General features: G+C 39.7%; 1 protein-coding gene across 1 annotated transcript in view; it reads left to right on the forward strand.

Annotated features, from left to right (window-relative positions):
- Positions 1–22,964, forward strand: part of CAPRIN1 (cell cycle associated protein 1) — a 46,309-nt gene extending 23,345 nt beyond the window's left edge. Inside the window, exons 7-19 of the mRNA XM_049780083.1 lie at positions 3,048–3,185; positions 6,783–6,835; positions 7,109–7,195; positions 9,613–9,768; positions 9,847–9,955; positions 12,249–12,310; positions 13,835–13,945; positions 14,145–14,294; positions 14,966–15,116; positions 17,868–18,062; positions 18,625–18,725; positions 19,596–19,659; positions 21,164–22,964. Coding sequence (XP_049636040.1) covers positions 3,048–3,185; positions 6,783–6,835; positions 7,109–7,195; positions 9,613–9,768; positions 9,847–9,955; positions 12,249–12,310; positions 13,835–13,945; positions 14,145–14,294; positions 14,966–15,116; positions 17,868–18,062; positions 18,625–18,725; positions 19,596–19,659; positions 21,164–21,228 — 1,442 coding nt within the window. The 3' untranslated portion in view covers positions 21,229–22,964. The remainder of the gene's footprint in view (positions 1–3,047; positions 3,186–6,782; positions 6,836–7,108; positions 7,196–9,612; positions 9,769–9,846; positions 9,956–12,248; positions 12,311–13,834; positions 13,946–14,144; positions 14,295–14,965; positions 15,117–17,867; positions 18,063–18,624; positions 18,726–19,595; positions 19,660–21,163) is intronic.
- The last annotated feature ends 353 nt before the right edge of the window (positions 22,965–23,317 follow it).

The raw sequence follows: 23,317 nt of genomic DNA on the forward strand, positions 1-23,317 counted from the left end.
ATTAACAATAAGATTCCAGACTTAATATGGTTTTGTATCTTAACATGAAGAGGAAAGAAAAGAAAAACCATGTAGTGAACATCAAGTTTGCCTTTTTGGAATTTTTATTATTTAGAGACTGATTTTTCAGTCTGAAATTTTACAAGCATAATTCATTAACAGTACCACATATTTGTTTTTAGATTCTTTTAGACTTCTAATTTGGAGACATTCACTTTTCTGTATCTGAAGTAGTCTAGGTTTATTGGGGGTAGGATGAGGAATGGGCCAGGCTGATGGAAACTGGCTCTGCTCAGGACTCATTCAGTTTTTGTGATGCTTGGGAGACCTTAATGGTAAACGGAGTTGAACAGGAGTCTGACTTAACACCATGTACTATATCTTTGATCCAGGAACTGGTTTTAAAATATGTATTCCTGTCAGTCATGCTCTGTATTTTTTAATGTATTTTTGGACTTCAAATGTTAAAATGACTACTAAACCTATCATTTAAAGTTTTATTAGGAAAGTAATTGATGTTTGAACTTGTTAGCCTGGAAAATGAGTTTTGGGTTTTTGTCTCAATGCTTTCTGAAGCATTAGCAAGTAATAGGGATTAGACATTTAATCTTGTAGCTATTTCTGTTGCTATTTTTTTGCTGGCTTTGCACTCAGGGAGAGACTCGGGGAAGCAGCCTTATATGTAAAACTGGGACTACCTTCTGCATGTGATGCAAGCACCCTACCCATTTTAATCTTGCTACCCCTAATCTTTTAACTTGTTTTGACCCCCTTTTCCCATCTGATATTTGTTCTACTTCTAAGAATGGGGCTTTCTGGTTTTGAGGTCAAACCTGGTGATGCTTAGGGGTCACTCCTGCTCAAGAATTATTTTCGGTAGTGCTTGATGGACCATATGGGATGCCAGTGTTTGAACTTAGGTCAGGCCCCTGTATGGGATTTGGTCAGCCATATGCAAAACAAGCATGTTACTTGTATTATCTCTCTAGCTCCAGAACTGTAAGTTTTATTTTACTTTTTGAAATTTACTAATGTACTTAAAGTGTGTGTGTGTGTTTTATGTGCATTTGACTTTCTTGAGTCATAAATCTGAAGCGCTGTTCAAATTTTTCTTATTTTGGGGTGCTCAAGGCTTATTCCTTATTCTGCAGTCAGGAACTATTTCTAGTGGGGCTGGCAGCAGGTAGGGTGATGAGACAAGGGGAACAGACTATATGCTATACTTGGGATGGAACTAGGATCAGCTTCATTGCATATACGACAATTGCCCTAGTGGTGTACTACCTTTACAGCAGAGGTCTCAAACTCAATTTACCTGGGGGCCGCAGGAGGCAAAGTCAGGGTGATCCTAGAGTGCAAAGTCAGTAGTAAGCCTTGAACATTGGGGGGTATGACCCAAACAACTTAAACAAAACAAAAAATGATTCCTCTAGGGCAGGGCCACAAAATGTTGTACGGAGGGCCACAAACGGCCCGTGGGCCATGAGTTTGAGACCCCTGCTTTACAGCTTTTAGGATTGTGTGTTTTGATGCAATTCCAGAAGTTCTATTTTTTTGTGTAGTAAGCATATTAGGGAAGATATTTGTAATATATATCGTATACTTTCTATTTTATATTCACATGAAAATTAAATTCTTTTGTTATTGGGCTACACCCTGTGTGCTTGGGAGTTACTCCTGGCTCTGTGATTAGGAATAAGTCCTGCTGGGATTCAGGGATCCTGGGGTTGAATCCCGCTGGTTGCTAGCAAGACAAGCGCACTATTGCTCTGGTCCAATATTCTATACATTTGACTATCTTCAAAACCTTCTTTTAGTGGCTCTCCATTTCCAGTTTTTCATATTTTGTTCTCCATTTTCCCATATAAAATTCTTGAACTTCAACTCTCGGTGTAGTATATCTTTGATTTATGTTTGGACCCTTTCTTTTTTTTTCTTTTTTTTTGGTTTTTGGGTCACACCCGGCGGTGCTCAGGGGTTACTCCTGGCTGTCTGCTCAGAAATAGCTCCTGGCAGGCACGGGGGACCATATGGGACACCGGGATTCGAACCAACCACCTTTGGTCCTGGATCGGCTGCTTGCAAGGCAAACGCCGCTGTGCTATCTCTCCGGGCCCTGGACCCTTTCTTAAGACTTTGTAAATTTTATTCTACATGAAACTTTTCTTTTTTGCTCTCACCAACCTTGAGCTTTTTCTGTATTTAAACTGGAAGTCTTCGTTGTCTCTTCCTGAGTAGATTCAAGCTATTTGCATTTTTATATAGTAATTTTGTAGCCTCCCCCCCCATTTGTATGGGTTTCTGTGTTTTCATACAGAGATTGACATCTCTATCTTGTAGACAGAACACAAAGGATGCCCAGGGCTCCTCCTATTGATTCTTGGCTGTCCAGGTTTCCTTGGGGGATCATATGTAGTGCTGGAGATCAAACCAGGGTGGACTTGCCTGCAAGGCATGAGCCTTAATCTCTGATCTTGTCATCCCTTTTCATAGGTATAACTATATATATATCTATATCTATATATATATGGGGGGGGGAGTTTTGGGCCACACCCAGTGGTGCTCAGGGGTTACTCCTGGCTATCTGCTCAGAAATAGCTCCTGGCAGGCACGGGGGACCATATGGGATGCCAGGATTGGAACCAACCACCTTAGATCCTGAATCGGCTGCTTGTAAGGCAAACACCGCTGTGCTATCTCTCCGGCCCCACATAACTATATTTTTTATGAATATTGATAACCTCGCTTACTACATTTAAGTTGGAAGAAGTAAACCATTAGAACCTGTTTTTTTTTTCACTTACCTCTTTGTAATCTAGTTTATGTAGTTTTATGTAAAATAGCCCTTGATTAAATGTCAGCTTTTGTGGGAGTTTATTTAATTAAAACATACAATGTTTAATATAAATAGATTATTTTCCTTAATTTGGAAGATTATGTTTATAGTTTAGTAATTTGATGTGGTTTATACAATGATGTAGAATTTTGAATCTTAAATTAGTCATCCCCAGGTTGTCTTAACTGTTAATTCATATTTGTTTTTTAAGATAAAGCTCTAAAGGAAATTGTTGAGCGTGTGTTTCAGTCAAACTACTTTGACAGCACCCACAACCATCAGAACGGATTGTGTGAGGAAGAGGAGGCAGCCTCAGCACCTATAGTTGAAGATCAGGTAGCTGAAGCTGGTGAGTGGATCAAAGCTTTAGTTTTTCTTAATTCATTTGTTATGCTGGAGATTGTTCCCCTTGGGCCTTAATATAAGGAAGGAAGCTATGCTCAAATCTCCTTAACTCAGTTTCTTTTTTATATTTATTTTGGTCTTTGGGCCATACCTGGCAGTGCAGTACTGGTTCTGCACTCAGTAATCACTCCTGGTAGGCTTGGGGAATCATGGGGTGCCAGGAATTGAACCTAGATTGACAATATGCAAGGCAACTGCCCCTTCTGCTGTACTATAATTTCAGTTCAGGCTCAGTTTTTGCAATCCTATTTTTCCTTTTCCTGGAAATAATCTTTTTGAGATAATATTTTGGGTTTATTGTGGTGGTAATGATAAACTCAGGAATGTGCGCGCGGATATTATGCCTGTAAGCCAGATCTCTGACCTTAGGTAGCTGGGGTACTGATTTAATGGAATCTTTCCCACAACTTGGCCTATATTCATTAATTTAATTGTGGACACTTATTTTAAAGGAATATTAATAAGCACAATAAGATAAGCACAAAGATCCATTAGGAAATATTTTCAGAAGTATTATTAGCCCTCTATCTTGCTAGTTTTTTCCTTTGTTATTCTTTGGCTTCTCTGCTGCTGGCTTGATGCTCATATGCCAGGAATTAAACCTCGTTTACTTAATGTATTGCATAAATCCCACACTCTGAGAGCTTTCTTCTCGCCTCTGTCTTGCTAGTCTTGATTACATGTAGAAATTTGACATTTTTGTTTTGGGGGGCACAGCTGGGATTCCTCAGGGGTTATTCTTAGATCTGTACTCAGGAATTATTACTGACGGGCTTGAGAATCATATAGGATGTCCGGGAATCAAGCTCCTTTTGTGCAAGGCAAACACTCTGCTTGCTGTACTAATACTTTTGCTCCAAAAAACTTGATGCAGTAGTTAGTATTGCTGGGCGAGAATACTTTTGGATGGAGGGGATTAATGGTAGGAGTGGACTCATGTAAGTGATGCTCAGCGGTCCTGGGTATCTTGTGTGATACTAGGCTACCATGAGAGCTATCTATTGCTAGAGCTTGAAGATTTGGTGGCCCAGATTCTGAGATCAATAATGGTTTAATAATAGACTGTATGGTACTGATGTACTACCTCTGATGTTAGAAAACTTTTCATATAGAACGTTGACTGCCATGTCCAGATTGTTTACTATAACAGCAGTGCATGAATATTATAATGTTTTTATTTTTAAGTGATAGGGAGATTATTATCTTAAATTTTTAATACATAATTTTTATTTTGACCATAATTGGTTTACATAATTTTCACAATAATATTTTAGGTGCGTATTAACATTAAATCAGGAATTCCTGTCACCCTCACCACCCCTTCCCCCCCCCCCCCCCCCCCCCCCCCGGGCCGCCAGAACAGGTGGTCTCCTCTGTGTCCAGTTTACTGCTTGTTGATCATGTATCTGTTTGGTCCTGGTATCCTTCTTTATTTCCCCCTCTATTGAGAGGTGGTACTAGATAGTTCAAGTTAAATGGTTTTGTTTAAAGAAAAGAACAACAAAAAAGTGGGGTAAAAATCAGATAAGCCGAAAATGGGTGTAGTCCTACTAGAGGCTCTCAACCTTGGTTTGAGAGAGAACAGGAAAAAAGGAATTGAAGTACCATAACAATACAGGAAGAAATATCAAATAAAATATCCAGTAAGCACTACAGCACTAAAGGCAAGCACCACATAATAGTCTCGGTCCTGCAATAAGACCAGGCCAGAGCGGAAAAATAAAGAGAAAGATAAAATAACATTAGGTGAAATTGGGGACATCAACTTCCATATCTACACCGAAACACAGAAATCAAAAAAAGATAGAATAAAAATTATCTCATAATTTTGACTGTAAATCCCTCAGTGGCAAGTTAGCATATTGCATAACACTAATAAACATTGTCAGTACTTTTTGTTAACATGTCAGTAAATACAGCTTTTGAATACAATTAGAAGTATATTGGTGGAACATTTTTTTGTAGAGTAGATTAAGATTTCTTTCTTTTTTTGTTATGTTTTGTTTTGTTTTGTTTTTTGGGCTATACGCGTTTGATGCTCAGGGGTTGCTCAGAAATCGGCCCTGGCTTGGGGGGGACGACCATATTGGACGCCGGGGGATCGAACTGCAGTCCTTCCTTGGCTAGCGCTTGTAAGGCAGACACCTTGCCTCTAGCGCCACCTCTCCGGCCCCAAGATTAAGATTTCTTTGAGTGTTCTTTTCTTTTGGGGTTTAGATAACATCCAACAATGCTGGGGACTTTTTCTGTGTCTTTGCACAGAAGTTACCTCGTATGCTTAATCAGACCATTTGTGGTGCCACAGATCAAAGTGGGATCTGATGCATGCCAAGCAAGCATCTTAACTCTTGTATTATCTGTCTCTGGTCCTTAAAATTTTGGGGGGGGGGGGGGTGAGGAAGCACACCTGGTGACGCTCAGGAGTAACTCCTGACTCTATGCTCAGAAATCACTCCTGGTTTGGGGGACCATATGGGACGCTGGTGGAATCAAACTGTGGTCCGTCCTAGGTCAGCCACATGCAAGGCAAATGCCATACCACTGTGCCACCTCTCTAGCCCCTCCTTAAATATTTTTTTCAGCTATGCATATTTGGACTTTGAGGTCTAAAGCTCAAAGTATTATTGTGCTTTTCTGTACCTCTAAAGTGTCTTTAGAAGTTATAGGTATGTGAGATATATATGGTCCCCCTGGTACACAACACTTAATATATATTAAGGTTGAAGTTAGAGGACAAAATTGCACATTGAAAGAATTTATGGTTGCAGATTACTAAAGCAGGCCCCTCCCAACTGTTTCCCCTTCAATTGTTATTTTTACTGAGTTGATATAAATTGAGAGAATATTGTTCTTTTGGGAGGACTGCAGCTGGTGTGTTCAAGATGCCATGCAGTGTTTGGGCTCCAGCTCAGATCTCCTTCATGTACTCCACCCATTTTAACTATCTCCTGTGCCATAGGTTATTTAAATTGGTTCACTAGAAAGCTATTCTGTGTGTGTGGGTGGGTGGGTGGGTGTGGGTGGGTGTGGTTTTTGGGTCACACCCGGCAGTGCTCAGGGGTTACTTCTGGCTCCGTGCTCAGAAATTGCTCCTGGCAGGCACGGGGGACTATATGGGATGCCGGCATTCAAACCATCATCCTTCTGCATGAAAGGCAAATGCCTTACCTCCATGCTATCTCTCCGGCCCCTAGAAAGCTATTCTTAAGAAGATAAATGTTTTAACCTGCTATTTGCTGCATTATTAATGATCCTGAATAACTTCTGTTTAGGATATTGTCCTCACTGCCATCAGTTGTCAGGGATTGAACCCAGCTCACATGCACATTTACCACTGTGCTGTATTTCTGGCCCTACCAGTTAATAGTGAAATAAATTACAAATGTTTCCATATATACTGTAATATTAGAAAATGTAGAAAATTATAACTTTGTAAATTAGTCAAACAGTATTGGTGAAGAGTTCATACTTGGAGGAATTCAGACTGTTAATGTTAAGATTTTTTATTTTCTGTATTTTTTTTATTTTTTAAACCTCTTAGAACCTGAGCCAGCAGAAGAATACCCTGAACAAAATGAAGTTGAATCAACGGAGGTAAATTTCTTTTTAATGCTAGTTTTCCATTCCTCTTTGCTTTTTTTTTTTTTTTGGTTTTTGATTTTTGGGTCACACCCGGCAGTGCTCAGGGGTTACTCCTGGCTCGACTCTCAGAAATTGCCCCTGGCAGGCACAGGGGACCATATGGGATGCCGGCATTCGAACCACCATCCTTCTGCATGAAAGGCAAATGCCTTACCTCTATGCTATCTCTCCGGCCCCTTCTTTGTCTTTTAAACAGAGGTCTCAAATATGTACTTTGCCTTGCAGTATGTAAATAGACAATTTATGGCAGAAACACAGTTCAGCAGTGGTGAAAAGGAGCAGGTAGATGAGTGGACAGTGGAAACAGTTGAGGTAAGAGTTCTCTGTTGCCAAGTTGATCGCTTGTCTTAATTGTAGTTCTTTAGAAAAAAATCTGAATTATGAATGTTAGGGGGTTTTGGGTTTTGTACATTTGTTATATTTAATAAGTCATTTGTTTATTGCTGGGTGTTTAATAGACGTATTGTTTTGCTGATCTCTATCAAAAAATTTGCAGTTAACTCTAATAGGTTAACCTAAAGTCAAGTTGTTAACTTTGGTTTAATCTATTAAAATCGATAATTATGTCTATTGATATCAAATTTCTCTTAATAAAAGTCTGGAGTGCCTCTCCCACATACCTTGAAGTTAGAAATACCTTCCAAGTGTGTTGGAGTGTCATCTTAGTCTTTCACCTTAATGCTTTTCTGGTTAGCAGGCTCTAGATTATTTCTAGTGCTTACTGATTCTGTTTATCAACTACCATTACCTTTTTTTTAGGTTTTTATCTCTAATTTAGGAATTCCTTCCTTTTTTCGTTTCTCTTGTGCTCTAAAGTGTCCTAAAATTAGTTAATATTAAAAAGAATTATTTTTCAAAGAACTTGATTGAATCTGTTTGGTTTTATGTTTATTGGTTCTAGAATTCCTTTAATCTCTTAGGCATTTCCTTTTGTACATTCACAGTATAGGTATCAGTGCAGGAGTTACTGGGGAGACAGATCCTTGAAACCCTTGTATGATAAGCACATATTTGCTGACTTAAAGAATGCAGTTCAGAAATGTTAGGAGGGCGAAAAGACAAAGGGCATGTAAGTCTGTTATGCCCTAAAACTGGATGTATGGTTTAGGAGGTGGTAACATGTATTAGCATGGATGTAAAGATAATAAAAATTTTGGGGGGGGGGTTTTGGATCACACCTGGCAGCACTCGGGTTACTCCTGCCAGGCTTGGGGAACCATATGGGATGCCAGGATTTGAACCACTGTACTTCTGCATGCAAGGCAAACGCCCTATCTCCATGCTATCTCTCTGGTCCAAATTATTTTTTTATATTTTTATTTTGCATTGAAAGCAATATAAAGCTTGAATTGAACCTTAACATAAGTAGTATGGGTTGGTAGAGTAGGACAGGATTGTGATTTGTGGTTAGGTACCTTTTTAGGAGTAAAGGATTTACTTTATGCTAGGATTTGCCAGCTAGTATTTTTTGGGTGATTTTTTGTAATCATAAAAGATTCTAGGAACTTTTAGTGAAACCAGATGCAGATTAATTGGTCTTTGTGATTTACACATTCCCTTCTTAAAAAAAAAAAAACAGACTGTATATTAGTAGTTGGTAAGATAGTTCACTGGTGTAGCAGTTTAGACAGGGTGCTTGATTTTATGATATTGGCAGAGAATGAAATGGTAGGAACGTTTGAAGTTTGTTGCAGTACTATCCCCCAAGTTTTTTGGTCACAACTGATTATGCTCGGGATTACTTCTGGCTCTGCACTCAGGAATCACTTCTGGTAGTACTCAAGGGACCATAGGGTGCAGGGACTCAAACCTGGACTTGCTGTTTGCAAAGCAAACACTGTACCCACTGTCCTATCTCCCCAGTCTTACATAAAGTTTATTATTTAATTTATTCATTTTTGGAGGGGTCACATCTAGTGGCACTCAGGTTACTTCCATAGCAGGCTGGCGGGGGAGGGGGTGTTGGGCATATGGGATACCAAGGATCAAACTGGGACCGTACTGAGTTGGCCATGTGCAAGGCAAACGTCCTCCCATTGTGCTATTGCTCGGGCCCCATTTTATTATTATTTTTGGTATGTGTGTGGGTTACATTAGCACTGTTCAGGGTTTACTCCTGGTGGTGCTCAGGGGACCATATAGTGTGCCTGGGGATTGAATCCAGGTTGGCCACATGCTACCCTCACTTGCTATATTATCACTCCAGCCCAACTAAGAGTTTTTTTTTTGTTGTTGTTTATATTTTTAATATCTTTATTTAAGCATGATACAAGCATGTTTGTAGTTGAGTTTCAGTTATAAAAGATAACTTGAGTAGTTTAAGCAAAACATTTAAGAAAGTAAATATGTGTGGTACTACTTAGTGACTTTGGTCTTGAGAGTGCTAGAAATGATAATGTCTTGGATGAGGGGACAAAGGCTACAATGTGCAGGGTAAATTTTTATTGTTCTTGATGGGGGAACTTGTCACTTGCTGCTGGGGATTGAATTTAGGCCTCCCATATGGCTCATGCTATTGAGTGAGCTAGTTAGTTCAGTGATAACATCTTAAGGTGATCAGAATAATTTGCATTGTCACATTTGTGGTCAATTTGAGAAATTAGATTAGCCCACTAATGTGTTTACTATGTAAGTGTCATGTAATTTGGAGATAATCATGGTAGTATAACAATTAATTGAATCCTTTAATTCTATCCATCTCTTTGTTTTATTTTCCTTTCCCAAATTAGGTGGTAAATTCTCTCCAGCAGCAGCCTCAGGCTGCCTCCCCTTCAGTACCAGAACCCCATTCTTTGACACCAGTGGCTCAGGCAGATCCCCTTGTCAGAAGACAGCGAGTGCAGGATCTCATGGCACAAATGCAAGGGCCCTATAATTTTATACAGGTATGTGCATTTAGTTATAAACCACTATGAAAGAAGGTTTAGTGTCGTTATTATTTAACTCTCATATCTTTGCTGTAGGATTCCATGCTGGATTTTGAAAACCAGACACTTGACCCTGCAATTGTATCTGCACAGCCTATGAACCCAGCACAAAACATGGACATGCCCCAGCTCGTTTGCCCTCCAGGTTAGTGATTTTGTGTGTGTGTGTGTGTGTGTGTGTGTGTGTGTGTGTGTGTGTGTGTATACACATACATAAAAAAAGATGTAAGATTTATCTTTAGAACATTTAAACATTAGAAAAGTAAAGTACAAGTAGTTAATTTTCACAAATTGGAACATACCAGCACCCAATAAAGGCAAATCAGAAGCTACTTGTAATTTCTTTCCATCTTTTTGCATTCTGCTCCAGTCCCACAGTAACCAATTCTACATGTTTTATAATATATATCCTACAGGCTTCTTGTACTTGTAATTTACTGAAATGAATTTTGTGGAGTAGTGTGTTTGCTTTTCCTATAGACCTGGATTTGAACCTTGGCTCCACATGTTGTTGGTCCTGAGTCCTGCCAATAATCCCTTGATGCAGGGCCAGGAATATTCTGAGCACTGTTGGGTGTGACAATCCCCCCCCCCCCCCCAAGAAAAAAGGTTGGGATCAGAGCCATAGTACACTCACAGGGGTTCTCAGACTTTTTAAACACTGCCAGTTCACTGTCCCTTGGACTATTGGAGGACTGGACTATAATTTAAAAGTGGCCTGCAGGCTGTAAATTGAGGACCCCTGTCTGAGACTGAGAGGAGTCAAGAGACAGAAGGTGGGCCCGGAGAGATAGCACAGTGGCGTTTGCCTCGCAAGCAGCCGATTCAGGACCAAAGGTGGTTGGTTCGAATCCCGGTGTCCCATATGGTCCCCCGTGCCTGCCAGGAGCTATTTCTGAGCAGACAGCCAGGAGTAACCTCTGAGCAACCCCGGGTGTGGCCAAAAAACAAAAAACAAAACAAAACAAAAAGAGAAGGTGTGAAGTTGAGAGTTTGGTGCATATTTCACACATGCTCATGGTGGGCCTTGGACGAGACAGCAGCTACAAAAAAGGCCACACGTGGCCCACAGGCTGTGGTTTGAGGACACCTGGATAGCAGGTAGGGCACTTGTCTTTTACCCTGATGTAGGGCACTTGCCTTTTACCCGGATATCACATATGGTCTCTTCAAGTTCCACCAGGAGTAAGCCCTGAGTACTTGGGTAAATAACCCCTTCTCAAAAGCTAATTTTGATTGGGTTTAAATTTTTTTTGAAATCTAATAAAATAAAAATAGTGGTATATTTTTTTCCTGGTAAAAAAAAATGCTTTTAATGGATTTTGAGGAAGGGGAGCCACACCTGGCAGTGATCAGGGATACTGCTCAAGGGATTTTATACTCATATCACTACTGGCAGGCTTGGGGGACCATATGCTTACCCACTCATATTGTTGCTCCAGCCCCTAGCAAACTCATTTCAAAATAGTTTAGTTATAATTTGGAACATATACAGACTACTATTGATCTACAGTTTTTGTTTATTGAGCTGTATCCCAAGCCAATACCTGACTCTGAACTCAGGGGTCACTTCAAGTGGTGCTTGGGGGCCATATAGGTGCTGGGGGATCGAACCTATAAGGCTAAAGGCCTATCTGCGGTACTATCTCTCTAGCCTAGACATTTGGAGAATAGAGCGAGGATAGGATTCCTGGTGATGCTCAGGATCACAGGATGCTATGGACAAACCAGGTCACATATAAAGCATGTCTCCTAGCTTCTGTACTACTCCAGCCTTCTAGCTCAAATTCTCTGGGCCTTTTTGGGTTATACCTGTTGATGCCAGTGGTTTATTCCTGGCTTTACTCAGGAATCACTCCTGGTAGTGTTGGGGGAGGGGGGGCATGGGAAACTGAGGAATGCATGCATGGCAAGTGCCTTCCTCACTGTACTATCTCTCTAGCTTTGTCTCAGTTCTTATCTGATACATACACCTTATCTCTCAACAAAATAGTTGATGCTCTGTTTTATGGGTGACATTCTGTTAAATTTTAAAATTATCTTACTAATACTTGGGTTAGTATTATCTTTGTAAATAACTAGTCAGCAAAAATAGTCATTTATACCTTTTGATTTTTGGCCACACCCAGTGATGCTCAGGGGTCCACTCCTGGCTATGCGCTCAGAAATCGCTCCTAGCTTGGGGGGGGGACCATATGGGACGCCAGGGGATCAAACCATGGTCCGTCCTAGGCTAGCACGCGCAAGGCAAAAGCCTTACAGCCAGCACCACCATTCCGCCCTCATTTTTATTTAGACTTTATAAGTTATATTTAAGAAAGCAAAAATGTTTCATTAGATTTTAGAAATTTGTCTTGGGTCACAAGTAAAAGGCATTTTATTTTAGACTTGGGAGGAAATTAAAATTTGGATAACAATATTTTATTGGTCTATTTCAGTTCATTCTGAATCGAGACTTGCTCAGCCCAATCAAGTTCCTGTACAACCAGAAGCTACCCAGGTAAGTGTGATCTATTTTATCAGTTTTTTTTTTTTTTTTTTTTTTTGGTGAGGATGGGGGTGTGCCACTTAGATTATGCTCAGGGTTTAATCTACCTCAGGAGAGTGGGTGGAACCAGCTCAGGAATTTGTCTTGAGGCTATTACTGCGCCCTAATGAGATTCAGTATGGTACCAGCCAGCATTGCATATCAACGAGGTTGTCAGAGATCACCAAGGTGGCAGCAAATTGTTTCTATGTGCCCAATAATTTCTTGCCTTTAGTTGAAGATTTTTACAGTGGGCTACCAGGCATTCAGAGTATGCCCACTGTTCTGCAGTGTTTCTGCACCTTAAAGATCCACATTGTACTTGTTGCCCATGGTGGAAAAACATTTTTTTTTGGACAAAAGTTAACTGGGTTTTTATTCCTTCATGTTCTTTTGCTTCTTGCTGCACTCTTTGTTATGGCTTTTTTGCGGGTGGGTGGGTGGTGTGTATATGTATTTTTACTCAATTTGAGAGAGGAGAGAGAGAGGGAGGGGGAGAGGGAGAGGGAGAGGGAGAGGGAGACAGAGAGAGAAAGAAAGTGAGTTGTGTGTGTGTGTGTAGTTTTTACTCTCTCTGAAGTAGTTTGCTTTTTAGGGTTTTAGAATAGTTTCTTTGTAATTCTTTAAATTTGCTTTTATCCTGGCCTGGAAGGAGAAGGGTAAAAGACAAGTCCTAATTTAGCCATGCTGACTCTGTCTTCTCCCTCTTCTATTTTGACGATTTTTAAACTTTAGTTGTTGCTACCTTATAACTAGTTTGGCTACATATAACTAATAAAAAGATATTCTTAAATACTGAATTGAATATAATTTGAGTCGCTTTAATTTGTTCCTTCCCTAGTACTTGGGCCATGCCCAGTGTTTATTTTTGGGGACGGGGTTTGGGAACTATTTGGGATGCCAGGAATCAAGCCTGGGTTTATCCTGAGTCAACTGCATACAAGGCAAATGCCTTACAGCTGTACTATCATTCCAGCCTCAATAACTGTTGGTTCTTAAGGGCATTTTCCTGCTCAGCATCTGGCTTTGAACCTGAGGCTCCTACATGCAACACATGCATTCCAGACCATTGAATTACGAAGATCTTTATCTAGAGCTACAAATTTTGCATTCTGTTGTTTTTAGAAGAGTTATTGGGGGGGGGGGTTTGAACTGATAAATCTTTTCAATTTGTTTTATAGGCTCTCAGATCAGTTTGTTTTTGGCCCATACTCAGCTCATGTAGTTTCGAACTTAAATATTACAATCATTCCAGTGGGTAAGGAAGGCTGGTAACACCCAACAGTGCATAGCAATTACTTCTGGCTCTGCACTCAGATATTATTCCTGGCTGACTCAGGGAGACCACATAGAATGCTGGGGATCGAACCAAGGTTGGCATGTGCAAGGCAAACCACCCTACCCTCTGTGCTATTACTTCAGCCCTCTCCGATCTATTTGTTAGTAGTACTATTACAGTTCATAGTAAAACGTTTAAATTTCTTTTATTCTGTGTAGGTCCCTTTGGTGTCATCTACAAGTGAGGGGTATACAGCATCTCAACCCTTATACCAACCTTCTCATGCTACAGAACAACGGCCACAGAAGGAACCAATTGATCAGATTCAGGCAAGTTTTATTACCAAATTGTATAAACTTGATTTATTCAGCATTTATTTATGAGCTGGGCAGAGATAATTTTCTGTTATTTACTACTTTCAGACTTGATTTGTTTATAGCAGTATTTTGCTTCCTGGAAATAGATGAGTTTGTTAATAAAATGGATTAAGTTCTGTTGAACATTTAAGTGGCTCTTTTCACTTTTTAGGCAACCATCTCTTTAAATACAGACCAGACTACAGCATCTTCATCCCTTCCTGCTGCTTCTCAGCCTCAGGTGTTCCAAGCTGGAACAAGCAAACCTTTACATAGCAGTGGAATCAATGTAAATGCAGCTCCATTCCAGTCCATGCAAACGGTAATCAAATTATTTCAAGTATAATTTATTACCTGGTGTATTCAACTGTCAGAATGCTGGAGTCCTGAAAAAAAATAAAGGTTTTTGGAGGGCCTAGAGGCCCTCCTACAGTGGGTACGATACTTACCTTAGTGCCACATGGCTAACTAGCCCAGGTTTTCTCTGGCATCCCAGGAGTAATTGTTGTGCACTGCTGGTGTTACCAACCTTCCTTCCTCACTGAAATGATTGTAATACTAAAGTTTGAATTATGTGGGTTTTTTTTTTAAGTGGTGCTAAAACCTGGAGTGGTGGGCCAGTCAAAGTCGGCAGGTTGAGTGCATGCTTCACGTGTCAGAGGTCTGTATTAAATCCTCGGTGTACTGAATTATCCCAAGGACTCCTGAGTATGATCCAAAAATAAAATAAAAAACAAAACTGGGGCCAGAGAAGATAGCACAGCAGTAGGGCATTTGCCTCACAAGCGCTGACCCAGGATCAGTGGTGGTGGTTCGAATCCCCGCATCCCATTATGGCCCCTCGAGCCTTCCAGGAGTGATTTCTGAGTAGAGAGCCAGGAGCAACCCCTGCGTTTGCTGGTTGAGGCCCAGAAAACAAAACTGTATTGCCAGCTTCCATGTCAAATTCAGGGGCATTGTTTACAATGATGACCAGTCACTTATTACTTACAGGTATTCAACATGAACGCACCAGTTCCTCCTGTTAATGAACCAGAAACTTTAAAACAGCAAAATCAGTACCAGACTAGTTATAATCAGAGCTTTTCCAGTCAGCCTCACCAGGTAGAACAAACAGAACTGCAGCAAGAACAACTTCAAACAGGTAGGACAATATATGTGGGATGTAGCTACTTGCTTTCTTTACTTACAGTGTCAGAAAGTAGTTTAGATTGGCGTGGTTGTGTTAAGTTTTTGTGCCAGTTGTAGAATGAAATTGTTTTTACATTTCTCGTTCTGAATTAAATTGAATTTGTATGTGGTTTATTCATAATTATAATCATCTTTACATTTAATTGTGAGGCAATTTAAATCTGCTGGGATAGGCTGGCAGCAGGTAGTTAAACAACAATAAGGTTTTTGCTTGTTATTGTCTTAATAAAACTTGTTATATTTCAAGGCTAGAGTGATAGCACAGCTTTGTAGGGTGTTTGTCTCGCATGGAGCCCAACCTGACTACAATTTCAGGCATCGCATGTGGTCCCCTGAGCATCGTTTGGTGTTAACCAAAAACAAAACAAAAAACAAACGATATACTTAAAAAACAAAAACGGGCCTGCGTTTGCCTTGCATGCAGAAGGACAGTGGTTTGAATCTCGGCATCCTATATGGTCTCCAAGCCTGCTGAGCGTGATTTCTGAGCATAGAGCCAGGAGTAGCCCCTGAGCACTGCCGAGTGTGACCCCCCCCCCCCCCAAAGAAAAAAACCACAAACCCGAACACCAAAAAAAACCCAACCAATTTTAAGGTTGCTGCAAATGGTGGCATAGGTTGAAACAGAATCTTTGTTGGTAAATAATTACTTCATATGGTTTATGCGCATATTTGAATCATAAATCTGGTTTTATTGCTAAAATACAGGAAAATACTGATGTTTGTATATTTAGTGGCTTAAGCATTTTGCTTATTATATATTTGTTACTTTACTGTGATTTCCAGATAGTTGTGATGAAATTAAAGTCAGGTGAAGAGCACAAGTGGTAAAGCACATACCATTTGTGAAATGTTGGGTTCAATCCTTAATGCCACATGGTTCTCTGATCACAGCTTGTGACTTAGAGCACCACTGATTGTGGTCTGTGAGCTATAGTAAAATTTTTACTGCATTTTGCCCATGTGCTTGAGCTGCATATAATTTTGGGGTATGATTTCAAGAATTAATATTTGGGGATATTTTAAAAATCACAAAAATTAGTGGGGTTTATTTTTTTTTTGTTTGTTTTGGTTTTTGGGTCACACCCGGCAACACTAAGGGGTTATTCCTGGCTCTACACTCAGAAATCGCTCCTGGCAGGCTTGGGGGACCATATGGGATGCCGGGATTCGAACCACCATCCTTCTGCATGCAAGGCAAACGCCTTACCTCTATTCTCTCCGGCCCCGAAAATTAGTGTTTTAGATTAAAAGAAAAAAATCTCTATTTTTTTAACCCTACTATGTAATCCAGTCAACCATCTTTTCTAGTCCTGTGCAGGTTTAATTAGCTCAGTCTATTATCCACTCAGTAATCTCCCTTTTATGGTCATTTTAAAGCCTTTATTTTATTTTATTTTTTTGGTTTTTGGTTTTTGGGTCACATCTGGTGGCGCTCAGGGCTCTACACTCTGGCTCTACACTCAGAAATTGCTCCTGGCAGGCTCGGGATACCAGGATTCGAACCACCATCCTGCATGCAAGGCAAACGCTCTACCTCGTTGCTATCTCTCTGTCCCTCATTAAAGCCTTTTTTTTTTAAAAAAGTGTTGGGGCTGGAATGATAGAATAGCGTTAGGGCATTTGCCTTGAACGCGCCGATCTAGGACCATGGCCAGTCTAGGATGGACCTTAGTTCAATCAATTCCCTGGCATCTGAGCCAGGACCAATTTCTGAGCACATAGCCAGGAGTAACATAACCCCTGAGCATCACAGGGTGTGTCCCCTCCCCCCGAAAAACCAACAAAAAAAAAAGGAAAGTGTTGATTTACCCTATTCAGGAAGGAAATCGAGTTCTTTAATTTGTTTTGTAAGATCAACTTTTACCTTGATGTGATCCTGTGGTAGATTCGATTTTTGTTTTGGACTTTGGGTCACATTTGGTGGTGGTCAGCTGTAACTACTGATTCTCTGTACTTAGAAATCTCTTAGTGGCTTTAGAAACCATGAGGGATCCTGGGGATCAAACCTGGGTCAGCTACATGTATGTAAACTAAACACCCTACTTGCTGTACTTTCTCCAGTCCCACTAAACTCTCTCACCTGTCCTCAAGGTGTTTTATATATGTGTATAGGAGGACGGAGGGCACACCTGGCACTGCTAGGAAACTGATCCCCAGGTCTGTTTCATGCAAAGTAAATGCTCTATTGGCTGTTATTCTGACCCCAGTGGCTTCTTATATTTCATAGTAAAGCCTTTTGAATCATTTGAAAGGATGGATTTATATGCCTCACACAGATGTAAGCTTTCTTTTTTTTGGGGGGGGGGGGTCACACCCGTTGGCGCTCAGGGCTTACCCCTGGCTATACGCTCAGAAATTGCTCCTGGCAGGCTTGGGTGACCATATGGGATGCCGGGATTCGAACCACCTTTGGTCCTGGGTTGGCTACTTGCCAGGCAAATGCCATACAGTGGCATGCTATCTCTCCGGCCCCAGATGTGAGCTTTCAAAAATTCGGAATTATCAGAATTTTATTCCCCTTACCCAAATGTATAGGTAGAAGCCTAGGAACTTTATATATTTTTTCCATTTTGTTAGTAGCAAATTAATTTGAAGACAAAGTTTGAAGTGCTTCTATAAAACGTTTTTAAACTGAGATAACTCGGAAAATAAATTGTTATGAGGCTTATGTGTGTAATATTTTTTTCCCCTTGAATTATAGTGGTTGGCACCTACCATGGTTCTCAGGACCAGCCCCATCAAGTGACTGGTAACCATCAGCAGCCCCCCCAGCAGAACACTGGATTTCCTCGTAACAGCCAGCCCTATTATAACAGTCGTGGTGTGTCTCGTGGAGGCTCTCGTGGTGCTCGTGGCTTGATGAATGGATACAGGGGCCCTACCAATGGATTCAGAGGTATAAAAGCAAATTCATGTTTTCCCCTGATTTGTAAAGGACATGTGTTAAAGTTTTGGAGAAAAGATTGAGCCTCTTTGGATTATTCCTCTTCTGAACAGTTCGGATTTTAGTTTGTTTTAAATGAGTCATTCAGGTTGAAACTGAGTTGTCATATCCCTGAGTAGCAAATGCTACTACTGTGAACTAGGGTATGAGATCATTGCTTTCTAACTTTATCAATGATTAGAACTTAGGGAAATTTTTGTTTGTGCATGGAAGGTGAAAATAATACCATTACTACTTAGAGAAATTTATGAACAGATTGGATGCAGGAGATGGTTCGAGTGGTTAGTGTGGATATTTGGGGGCCGAGGGGAATAGACAGGTTCAGTTCTCAGCAAAACCCCCCACCAAGGCAACCCAGTATTAGGTATTCTTCCCATTCCCACACCCTCCCCCTCCAAAAATGGGGAGGGGGGAGAACCTGGTTTTTAATTAATTTCAGTTCCTCCCATAATAAATAGCAAACAAGTGAAAAATTCCTTTGAAGATAAATATGTTTTCCTGTCTTAAATTTTAGGTGGATATGATGGTTACCGCCCTTCATTCTCGAACACTCCAAACAGCGGTTATACGCAGTCTCAGTTTAGTGCTCCCCGGGATTACTCTGGCTATCAGCGGGTAGGTGTTATTTAAAAATAGAAGCACGATCTTAATACCTAGTGAAAAAGAAGTTTGTAGTTGCTTCTTGGTGAAATTAAGGGACACAATTCTGGGCTAATTTTGTACCTTTGTTCAGACCACTTGCATTGTAGAAAGTATATTTTTCTCCTTGGCACTTAATAATAGATACTCATATACAGCCTTTTTCATTTGATTATTTTGATTTGATTTTTGGGCCACATAGGCAGTGCTTTGGGCTTACTCCTGGCTCTGCTCAGGGCTCCTGGCAGGACTTTGAGACTACATGGGTGCCAGGAATAGAATCTTGTTCGGCTTCGAGCAAGGCAAGTGCCTTCACTGCTGGATTGTCTCTGGCCTGTTTTTTAATAGTCTAAAATTTAAAGAGCCAATAAACATATTTAATCGAGTATTACCACCAATAATGAAAATTTATAGAAAAACCTGTAGTTGTGATATATTGGAGTATTTTATAGAATAGGAAGAATTTTATATTCTGAGTCTGGATAGATATGGAGGATAAAGCTGCCATACATGCAGTTGTGATCCTTGTTTGATTCCACCAGCACTGCAGGGCATGGTCCTTGAAGTGCCTGAGCACCTTGTGGGTGGGTGGCCTGGGTGATTTCCTGATAAAATAGTTGGGGGGAATCTATTATTGAACTGCCAGCCTACTTGGCTGAGAATTTATGGGGGAGGGGTCTCTGGACCCTCTGAGCACCATTTGGGATGTCCCTAGTCCCCACCCTTAATTTTCAAAATTTCACCCTTCACAATTTCTTGGTTCTGCAACTGTTAGGCTGTAAGAATGTAGAGAGATGGAGGTAAGCATTTTTAAAAAGCTTTATTACTAACAAGCTTGTCTTTTAGGATGGATATCAGCAGAATTTCAAGCGAGGCTCTGGGCAGAGTGGACCACGGGGAGCCCCACGAGGTAATATTTTGTGGTGGTGATCCTAGCTCCTATGTGGAGCTTCTGTTCTGGCCTTGGAAGAGCTGTTCATAGTCTGCATGTAGTTACATGTTAGGAATACATTCATCATTTCCAGACTTGTTGCTAGGGATTAAATGAAATGCTGTTTCTAAAATTTATCTTGAATCCAAGTTTAATTTTTGACTATCCCTGTTATTATAAATTGTCTTAAGAACTAGAACATTTCTCCTCCTCAGAAGAAGTGGTTTTCCAACTGCAAATTATTTTTCAGGTCCTAAAACCTGCTAATGTTTTTAGGGAAATACAGAAACATTTTTGTAAGACATTTTTGAATGAGATTGAACATTTATATAAATTTATTCTTACTCTTTTAATTTTTGAAACCTGCATATTTAGGGCCAGGTAACCCATCAGTGGCCAGATAAGCCATAGTTAAATTTAGAGAACCATTTAGAAAGGCTAGAACTAAATGAAATTTTAATGCCTATGGATCTAATGTATTAGCAAAATTTATTTTTCACTTTCAAGAAAAACTTTGAAACTAACTTGTTGAACTGTACTTGAAGAGTAATGTTTTAAGAATTTTTTTGTTCTATTATGTAGGACATCTATTTCCTATTTGGATAGGAAGTAAACTTATTTAACAATTGGTCTGTAACATCTCAACTGAAGTTCTAAATGGTTCTCTGAGGAAAGTTAAATTGACTAGGTTCCTCTAAATAATATTGGCCATAACGTGTAAAATGTTTATAAAGGAGGAATTAACATTCTCAAAGTCCAATGCTAGTAGAAACTGTCCCCCTCCCCCCCAAACAAAGCAAAACAAAACAACTGCACTTAGGAAGTAAATGAATGGATCATTTGGGAATTACTGACTTGGGGTATGAGGATATTTGCATGTGAATACAGGTTATGTTCTTTTTTTTTTTTTTTCTCTCACCTTGTAGCATATTCTATGAAAGTTGAGTTGACTGGTAGCTCAAAGTATGTTTTAACAGCATGTAAAAAGTTACTTTATCTGTTACAAGTCATTATACAACTTTGAATGTTATGTAGCTTTTTAACAGTTTAGGTAAATAAGGTCTGTTTTTCATTCTGGTGCTTTTAATTTTGATAGTATGATGTTACTACTGAAATGTAAGCTAGAGTGTACGCTAGAATGTAAGCTCCATGAGAGCAGGTACCTTGTCTGTCTTTACTGCTGTATCTATTTCCAACGCCTGATAACAGTGCCTGGCACCTAGTAGGCACTCAATAAATACTTGTTGAATGAATAAGTACTGGTGGAATACTCCATTAGTTCTACACTTTTAGCTAGAGAACATGAGCAGATTGCACATGACAACTTTCAAGACAGGAGAAACTTGAACACTGAAGAATTGACCTCTTAAACCTAATAATGTGACAAGCTGCCCACATGCTTCTTGACTTCAGGTGAAAATCTGCTTGAAGGCAAAACAAATAATATTTGAAAGAAAAACCAAATGCCATTTTTGTCTTCTAGGTCGTGGAGGGCCCCCAAGACCCAACAGAGGGATGCCGCAAATGAACACTCAGCAAGTGAATTAATGTGATTCACAGGATTATGTTTAAACGCCAAAAACACACTGGCCAGTGTATCATAATATGTTACCAGAAGAGTTATTATCTATTTGTTCTCCCTTTCAGGAAACTTATTGTAAAGGGACTGTTTTCATCCCATAAAGACAGGACTACAATTGTCAGCTTTATATTACCTGGATATGGAAGGAAACTATTTTTACTCTGCATGTTCTGTCCTAAGCGTCATCTTGAGCCTTGCACATGATATTCAGATTCCTCACCCTTGCTTAGGAGTAAAAAGCATAATATACTTTATGGGGTGATAAATATCTCCACAGTTATATGGAGTGGTTTGGAAAGACTGACTTAATATTGGATAAAAATCTACAAATCAGCCCTAGAGTTATTCATTGGTAATTGATAAAACTGAAACATTTCCCTTCGGAGGATGTTGGAAGAAGTTGAATGTGGCTGGCAGACAACTGCATTTCATAACTTTCACTTGGGTTGGCACACTGAACATTTAGGTGCATACCAAATTATGCATGGGCCCTTAATCATACAAATAGACTGGCTATCGGCTTTGAAGCAGCAGTAGTTATGGCCAAAAGACTGGTTAAAACACATGTAAATTGCTTTTTTTAAAAAAAAAAAAACAGCTGATATTGTATAATAAATACAAAGCCGAAATGCAAAATTAGGCTTTGATTGGCACTTTTTTAAAAAATATATATATGCAAAAAATAGGGATTTAATCTGTATGGCCGCTTCTGTACTTACTGTGAAATATTTAGATAATTTTTGAACACTTAAAAGATTCTTTGACAATGACTCTGGTAAGGATCGATACTCTATATCATTCCTTATAACATACATTGTCTCACTAATTCTTGGATCTTGCTTTATTGTCACATAAATTGGTACAAGTACTCATGGATAATCATAACACTTGGTCACATCTTTATTCTGCAGCCTAAAGATTTTTCAAAGAGATTTCAGGTACCTGCTGCTACCACCCTTTTAAATTGCTATCTTTTGAAAAACACCAGTATGTGTTTTAGATTGATTTCCCTATTTTAGGGAAATGACACTAGTTTCCGTTCTAATGGTATACGCAAAAGAAATAAAACATGTTTATAAAATTGTATCTTGAAATACTGGTGTTCAACAGCTAGCAGCTTATGTGGTTTATCCATGCATTATTAATGTTAAACATTAGGTATCTCCAGCCTATTTCTATAGTACTTGCACTTAATTTTTGTCTAATCCTGATTGAATTTTTTTAATGGAAGCATTCATAATCAAAATGGCGATTCCTTCCCTTAGATGGATAGGGAGAACTGCAAAATTGGATGGGAACGACTAAGCTGAGTTAAGTGATTTACTTGCTGTGTTGAAATTTGAGTTAGCAGTTTGAGCACTAGTACTGTGTGCCCATGATCTTAATGCTGCTGTTATATCCCATATTGACTTCACAAGGAAATAATCCCACCTGTAAAGCAAAGTCTGTTAAGTTAATGGTATTTTCTGAGCAGAGACTGAATTGTTTTCAGCCTTCAGCTAAGGAATTTTTGCAGTAGGTGTTCGGCTACTTAAAACTATTCTAAACATTCATCATTAGACAACTGGATTTTTTTTTTCCTGGTTTTGTAATCTAAAATGGATAGGCTGTTGAACATTCCACGTTCAAGTTTTGTAGGGTGGTGGGGAGGGGGTGAATCTTCATTGTTTATTTTAAAATAAAATAAGTTCTTGACTTCTCATGTGTGGTTGTGGTACATCATCTCTTTACTTTTGCAAATGAGTTGATTTTGCTAGCACCTCCCCTTGTGTGCTTTAAATGACATCTGCCTGGGGTGTACCACAACCATATGTCGTCTTTTAGGGTCTAGTCAACACATTCTTGTTTACTGGATAATCCTTAGCCATGTACTATATAAAATTAAAATGCCATGACATTTAAATTTTAAAAAGTCACTTTTCAGGGGTCTCAAACTCATGGCCCACGGGACGCAAAGGGCCCTCCGTACATTTTGTGGCCCTGCCCTAGAGGAATTATTTTTTGTTTTGTTTTAGTTGTTTGAGTCACACCCCCCAATGTTCAAGGCTTACTACT

The sequence above is a fragment of the Suncus etruscus genome, chromosome 9, assembly GCF_024139225.1.
Source record: "Suncus etruscus isolate mSunEtr1 chromosome 9, mSunEtr1.pri.cur, whole genome shotgun sequence".
Taxonomy (NCBI): domain Eukaryota; kingdom Metazoa; phylum Chordata; class Mammalia; order Eulipotyphla; family Soricidae; genus Suncus; species Suncus etruscus.